We start from the raw sequence: 7,843 nt of genomic DNA, 5'->3' as shown, positions 1-7,843 counted from the left end.
TCTCTCTCTCTCTCTCTCTCTGTTCCAGATTGAACTTAGGGCCTCACACATGTACTGCCATGGCTCTATGGCACGGTCCTCACAGTAAGCTCCCCCTCCAAAGGCAGAGTCCTTGAGGTAATTTCCTCTCCTTCCGGTAGGAGCAGGTTTAGCAGTGAGTGAGCTGCTGAACTACTTCCGTGCAGTTGAGTGGCACAGTTCCTGGTGGTGGCAGGTCTGCGGCTGTCGCGGAGACTAAACAGTATGTTCCCCCAGACGCAGGAAATCAGTCACGAATGTGAACTAATTGGAAAACAATTTAGTTCTTTCCATAGCAAAGTTTCCGGAAGGCCTTCTCTAAGGTCCCTGAGCTCTAATGCATGTTCAGGAAAAGGGCAGGCAGCCCTGTTGGAGTCTGAAGACAATTCTCTATTTCCAGGAGAGGGTGTACTTTCCAAGAGTGGGCAGGGCTTTAGAGCCGGAGCCCTTTGGCCTGTGTAAACACACCAAACATAAGCTTGTGGGCTTTTCTTGGGAAGAGCACAGGACCTCCTGCACTAAAGGGTGGAGCAGAGGGAAGATGATGAAGCTCCTTGACTCCCCAGGGCCCAGGCTAGGAATGCGTGTGTGTTTGTGTGAGTGTGTGTTTGTGTGTGTGTGTGTTTGTGTGTGTGTGTGTGTGTGTTGGGGGTGGGTGTGGATGTCAGTCCAACTTGGTAAACATGGGGATGAATCAAATTGCAAGTTTGTCTTATGAAATCATATCCTCATTGGTTTACCCTCATTCCAAAGGAAAGGGTTCACTTTTTCTCTTCAGTTTGATGCTTTTCACATTTCCCCACTGACTTTCCTTTGTTTCTCCGCAGGTCCCTCTTCTTTCCTTTCCCACATGGGAGGTTTGTTTGTGCAGCATGGACTCCTTGTCAGCTGTTTCCGTTTAGTGTTAGCCTCAATCCCTCACAGCTCCTGGAAGCAGGAGGCCAGCTGTGCTTGGCTCCCTAAAGCATTCGGTCTCCCCATTCTCACTGCAGAGCTAGCCTGTGAGGAAACGCTCCTCAGGGAGCAGCTGTTCGCCAGAAGCTGAAGCAGGGTGTCATAGGCCTATGTCTGGATAAAGTAATGACAATGACAATTTAGCCCTTACTCTGTAGAGCATATGCTAACTCATTATGTTGCCATAACGTCTCAACTGGGTACACATCATTAACGCTCTCCTATGTGTAGACACAGGCTGACTCGGGAATAAAGGGAGTGGCCCACGGCCTACGAGATAGTACATTGCAGAGTAGACCTCACAGCCCAAGCCTGTTTGAACCCCATGGACTACACTCAGATACTAAACTTTAAATGGTGGTAGAGAAGGTGTTATGACTATGTCCAGAAGGGATAGAGAACCAAAGTCTGTCTTGCAATCTAGTATTTTTTACTGTGGCAATGGGGTGGGGTAGGGGAAACCATAGACTATCATGCATTTTATACTATTCCAGAATTACAGGGGATGTGGGAGAGCTGAGGGGAGGACTCAATCACATAATTATAGTTTCCACCAGTGTGCGGAGGTAGCTAAGCCAGTGCTAGGTTTCCTTTGTACCAGGAATGAGCTTGGGCTAGCTAGCCGCTTCAACTTTCCCCTGTCTCCTAGTTGCCTACTTGTGAATATTTTATGCACATGTTAGGATACTGAAGTGGCTATAAGAATGAAGCTAGACAGAAGGACACTGCCCCTGCATCATTCCATTTGCTTGAACATCTCTTGGTTCCTTTGCATTGGTCAGTGGTTGCTTACTGTGTGGTTGGTTACTGGGTTTCTTCAAATTCCACAGTCAAGTGGGATGCTCTACATCCAGCCCTTCATGATTGTATGGTTGGAAAGGTATTTCATAATTGAAGATGTTAAGAGCCACATTAATGCCTGGCCTCTGATGACAAATACAGCAGGACTCCTTGATATATATATCAGGTGGCTATGATGGTTGCAGTTTGTTATTTACTCATCTCTGGATATATATATATATATATATATATATATATATATATAGAGAGAGAGAGAGAGAGAGAGAGAGAGAGAGACTGCAGTACACATCTTTAACACACTCAGCTTCATGTATAGTCTCTAACATTTCCAGCTCTCTGTTGATTATTCCTGGTTGCATTTTCTAACTTGCCCTGAGTCTACACTTGGTGGCTTTCTTTGTGCCATTCCCATTCGAGAACAAAGCCAAGCAAGAGAACAAAACTGTCCTTGTGTGTTAAAGGCAAAGTTCATCATGTATTTGCTGAATCAATGAATGAATGAATGAATGAATGAATGAATAGGCAAATGGACACAAACCCAGTGGTTAAGCCAGCACTGAAGGGAAGAATCTTTAAATCTCCAAGTATCTACCATCATGCAGCCCTTTCTAAGAAGGCTTGCAGGGCTGCCGGAGACTTAGCAGCCTGGGTTCCTTCCAAGCAGTGTTGACTGTGGTGATTCATGGAGAAATGGGGAGTGTTTGATTCACAAACAGCCCCCTGAGAACCTCAAATGAAGTTGAGTGTTTTTAAATATCTTGTCTGAAAACCTCTAGCATCTCGGGCTTTAATGAGTTTCATACAGGGGTTCAGAATTGGAGTTTCAACCATCGGATCTCCACTCCCTTAGTGCGGTGGTCTTTTGGATAGATTTTGGTATTCTAAACTTGAAGTCAGTGGCCATTTGGGGAGAACAGCTGCATGTTTATCTCCCGAAGACTTGGGACTCTCTTAACCCCAAACAGTGTGTGCTCTGCCAAGGGCTTGATTTGAATTTCTTCAGCTGAATGTCCGCCCTTGTACTTTACCCCCTATGAAGCCATGTTAAGCCAAAGCGGGGAAGAAGCTTGCATACTTGTTTGAAAGCTGGATGCAGCTGTTCCAGACAAATAGAGCTGCTGCCAAAGGCCTCTACCAGGAGCTAGGGGTATGTGGAAAATTTTAGCTGCGATGGCGGTGGCTATGATGGTTGCAGTTTGTTATTTACTCATCTCTGGATATTTTCCTAACCCCACTGGCTGGGACTGTCTCATTCCCCTAGCTCACTCCAGCCCCTGGGAGGGCAGACATTGCAGGCCACAGAATATTCTTAGCACTTGAAATGGCAATGGAACCCAATCAAAAACCTCTGTATGGTGGTTCAGTATCCTTTCCCTGTCCCCCTTGCATGCTCCCCCTCCCCACTCCTCAGAGCATTCTTGTTGGCTCGCTATGTCTCCCAAGGGTGCAGAGTGAAATAGTTGAGGACTCCAGAAAGCTGTTTCCTTTCTGAAATAAGGAAAAACCCCAAAGAGCCTGGGGTTTTCCTAATTAAGAGAATGTGGTCTGTACTGTCATTGACTGTGTTAGCCAAAAAAGGCTATACAAATCTTATAGGTAAACTCTGGGAGGAAGAAAGAAAAAAATGGGGGTTGTCTTGTGGGTTCTCCCCTCTTAGTAGACTGCCTGTCTCCCCCTTTTTCTTTCTGAAAGATGATCTGAGTCCTGTTTTATAGTCTTGACAAGGATATTTGACTCAGGGAAGAATTAATATTAATAAATATTTGGCTTATTAAAAGCATCTTAGAGGTTATCAGTGGGCTGTGGATGGAGTTCAGTGGTAGAGAACATGCCTAGCATTTGTGAGACTCTACGTTCAACCCAGTGCATAGAAAGCAAGACATATAACAAAACAAACAAACACACAGCCAAACCTAAAAACCCCACTGTTGTCACGAAGTTAAGTGAAAATGACAACTGAAAAGAAGAAAATAGGAAGCATCACCTCAAAGGTCACCCTATCCCACTCTTCCACTTTAGTTAGTGTAGCCCTAATGGGTGGGGTACCTCTTGCTGGGGTGCCTCATGGGCCATGGTTGGTAGCCCTTTTTAATCTTTGGTCGTCTTTATTGCCACCCAACAGCTTTTCTCTGCATCTAGTAGTCTCGTTCTTCCTTCTTCTATGTCTTGGAATAACAGTTCTTGACCTCCCTAGAAGGATCGGACAACAGCTCCCAGGACTCACCTGCGTACCATGTTGGGGTCACTGCTGGCGTTAGGAAGAGCAGCAGGGAGAGAGCACCTCCTTGAGTCAGTTGACCAGCCATCCTTAACAGGGAAGCTTCAGAAGAGGGAGGGCTAGGTGGCTCGAAGAATCGGGGTAAGGGAAAATGACTTTCAGAACCGAGTCAGCTATGAACTTGCAAAAGTGAGAAGAAGCAGATAGATGGGATCTGTGGGGAAGAAAATTTTAACATTAATCAATTCCGGTTATATAATCTGCCTCATAAACCTTTCCTGCTTCATAGGATAATAAGACTTATTTGAATTTATGGTCCCCTTTTTCTCCAGGCAGGAAGAGGAAGGCATTAAGCAACTAATCCTCAACTTACTCTGGTGCCATTGAGTGTGACAATTGCATGATCCAAGTCACAGGGAGGAACACTGGAGTTCTGAGAACAGGGGCATGCTAACATAAAGTTACATAGAATTGGGGGAGGGGGTAGTCCGGAAATCCAAAGGCTGCCAGTTATGGATTTTGTCCACTCAGTGTTTCTTAACCACGAAGCTGGGGAGGCATCAATGTATAGAGTCCAAGACCTTGAGCTCTAGAACGAGGCAGATCTGGATATGAATCCAGTTCTGTCACCAACTAGCAAATGAGGTAACCTCTCTAAGCCTCTGTCTCTTCACACATAAACCAGGAGCAATAGTAACTAGCTCATGAGATATATTCTTGCCACGTTATTATTGCTAACTTCATATTGGACCAGGCAGGGCGTTTCTTTTCTCTAGCCTCCAGGCAGTAGCTATAATTGTGCACTCTTCTTAGCTTTGGGTTTTGAGGCTTAGTGGTTGGACAGTCACTTCTGGCTTTTAAGTCTAGCCTCCCCCTCCAGTTTTGCCCTGCTGAACTAGCAGAAAGGCAGAGAGGTTGAAGAGGACCTAATGAGGCCCACAAGGACAGTATGCCCAAGCTCCTATTGCTGTCTCTTTTTCCTTTCTGGGGAAATCTTCACATTAATGAGAGGAGATAAGAGAATCTGTGGTGCTACTGGACAAACACTCCCCAAGTAGCAGTATTAGAACTTGCTGCCCATTGATACAGAAACCAGTCACTGGGCCTTTCAAGAGCATCAGTTCACCCACGTGCTTTTCATGCAGTGCCATGCTCAGAGGAGAAACAATTCTCAGAAATGGAGGAGCAAAAAACAACGGCAGATTCTGGGCAGGGTCCTTAAAGGGCCATCTGATAAAGCCAAAACTTCATTTACCAGGTCGTCATTCCTTGACATCATATCTGCAGTGGCTATGAAAAGTGAGAATAAGGTAGGGGTAAAGAAAGTAGAAAGCTGTGCTAAGGATGCTGTCAAGAACAGAAAGTCTAAAGGAGATAAAGGGAATAGATGGATTCAATCACCAAGAGGGAACTAAAAAAGAGTGAAAAAAAAGAGCCGGGGAAATGAGCTAATCACTGACCCGTCTCTCATAACCAGCCCCCAGACAGTTCCTTTGCAGTGGAATAAAGGTTTTCCTGTGTCAGCCCCCCGACTCTTAGAGCCCATGACCTCTCTCCTGTCCACCTTCTCCCCAGTCTCAGACTGAAAAATTGGACTCACCGGAGGGAGCCATCCTTCTGCTGGAAGCCGAGAAGAGAGCAGGAACATGCATCTGCAGCCAGCACAAATGAAAACAGCGTATGATCCAATTTCATTAAAAACTGTTCTCCCCCTCCACAGCGAGGCCCAGCATCTGAGTCCCAGGTCTGCTGACCTCTCCACTGCTGTGAAATGGGGCACTATGCTGTGAGGGATTAAGTACAGTACTTACCTGTTTTTTATTTTATTTTTTTGCGGTCTCGTTCTCTCTCCTCTTTCTCCTTGCTCTCTGCTCCTCTCATCAGTCGTGGGGGGAAAAACCTTCTATTTTAACATTCCTAGAACCAGTGGCTCCTGGTCTGTCAGGGCCTCTGGGATTCTGGTAACACTGCCCAGATGTTGGGACGTTTGCATCTGCCAAAAGTTGTCTTAAAGCTATATTATCCCCAAAGCTATAGCTGTTACTCCTCAAGAAGAGAGTTTTAGGCGGGGGAGGAGAAACAGGAGGATTAGAGGAGCTGGGGCTGTCTGCCGCAGAACAGGGCAAGTGTGAGGGACACTGGCCCCAAGCTCTGAGTGTAGTGATGACTAACAAAGGACTTCCAGAGATGTGTCCAGGAGGAACACTACATTTTATGACTCAGCATGACGTCAGGGTTGAATGAAAAGGAATCTCACCAGCTTCAGAGAGCGGGGGATGTAGCTGACTTTAGCTTTCCCTAGGAAATTATCCCTGAAGTTCTTTAGTTCTCCCAAATTCCCAGTTACGTTTTCACAGGCATGATATACAGGGCTAGACCACTTTGAAACTTTTCCATCAATGACTTGACTTCTTTTTGTTGTTGTTCTTTTGGAATTTTTTTTCAAACAATGCATCATGATCATGTTTTCCCCTCCCCCAGTTCCTCGCAGATCCTCCCCACCTGACTACCCATCCAATTTTATGTTCTTTTTCTTTCTCTTTAAATAAAAAAACCTTCTCTGGCCATAAGTTTATGATAAGATTATGTTTACAAAAAATATCATGCATTTTGTGTGTGTGTGTGTGTGTGTGTGTGTGTGTGTGTGTGTGGTTTTAGGGAATCAAACCTAGGACTTTTCTTATTTTTTGAGATAGGGTTTCTTTGTGTAACAGTCCTAGCTGTCCTAGAACTTGCTTTGTAGATCAGGCTGGCCTTGAACTCACAGATCCACCTGACTCTGCCTCCCAAGTGCTGGGATTAACTGTGTGCACCACAACTGACCAGCAAACCTGGGGCTTTTCACATGCCACGTGAGCATTCTACAACTGAAGTATACCCTTCCCTTACCAACACTTGCCTGAAGAACCAAGATTAATTTGCCATACTATGAATGGAAGGAAAGTATTCTTAGTGAGGCTTTTCTGGAAGGCTCTTTAAGTCAACCTAAATAATCTATGCATGGCATGGTGATACTCATTGCTAAACTGTTTTTCCAGTGGTCTCAGATGGAAGGCTATTTTTTTTCTTCACTAAGCAAGCTTTCTTCATCTCATTGTCGGGTAATGACATTATTTTTACATAGTGTAGACCACCTTACACCCTTTATCTAATCACAGTTAACATTTCTATCTCTTGAAAATTCTGTTTAGATGGATCTGGTGGTATAGACCTAAAATTCCAGCGCTTGGGACACTGAAGCAGAGGAACTGTAAATTCCAGATTAGCCTAAACTGCAGAAAAGGTCCCAGGATATCCTAGGATATCAGAAAGAAACCAGCAGTTTCTGTGAGACGCTGTCTTTTGGATGTGACATTGCTATTGTACTCATGAATTCACAGCAGCAGTGGCTGCAAGCACAAGACCTACATCCCATCAAGGGAAGGAAGGGAATTGTCAGATACCCCCAGCCCCAAAGAGCGTTAATGGCTCCTGGGGAGGAAAGTCATATTCTCCCACGGTGCAGCAACTCGTGAGTCGCCTCATTCATCAGTATCTCCACTCTTGCTCATTTCGGCAACCCTAATTCAACGCACAAAAAAGACATGAAAGTAGAGTAGGGACTTGTTGGGAACAAAAAGGAATTTGGTGTCATTTGATGCCTGGTGAGGTGCTAAGAGAGGGTTATATGATCAAAGCGCATCCCTTTCTTTTTTTTTAATTTTATTTATTTATTAAGGATTTGTGCCTCCTCCCCGCCACCGCCTCCCATTTCCATCCCCCCCCGATCAAGTCCCCCTCCCTCATCAGCTCGAAGAGCAATCAGGGTTCCCTGACCTGTGGGAAGTCCAAGGACCGCCCACCTCCATCCAG

The 7,843-nt window shown here is 45.3% G+C and overlaps 1 protein-coding gene across 1 annotated transcript in view; it reads right to left on the bottom strand.

Annotated features, from left to right (window-relative positions):
* Srpx2 (sushi repeat containing protein X-linked 2) overlaps positions 1–6,063 on the bottom strand; it is a 24,792-nt gene extending 18,729 nt beyond the window's left edge. Inside the window, exons 1-3 of the mRNA XM_013350561.2 lie at positions 5,803–6,063; positions 5,592–5,643; positions 3,998–4,205 (exon numbers count right to left, since the gene is read on the bottom strand). Of these exons, the coding sequence (XP_013206015.1) occupies positions 3,998–4,079 (82 nt within the window). The 5' untranslated portion in view covers positions 4,080–4,205; positions 5,592–5,643; positions 5,803–6,063. The remainder of the gene's footprint in view (positions 1–3,997; positions 4,206–5,591; positions 5,644–5,802) is intronic.
* Positions 6,064–7,843: the final 1,780 nt, after the last annotated feature.

This window comes from Microtus ochrogaster, chromosome X, assembly GCF_000317375.1.
Source record: "Microtus ochrogaster isolate Prairie Vole_2 chromosome X, MicOch1.0, whole genome shotgun sequence".
NCBI lineage: Eukaryota > Metazoa > Chordata > Mammalia > Rodentia > Cricetidae > Microtus > Microtus ochrogaster.
The sequence above is the reverse complement of the archived record's forward strand: the minus strand, read 5'-3'. Positions and strand labels throughout refer to the sequence as shown.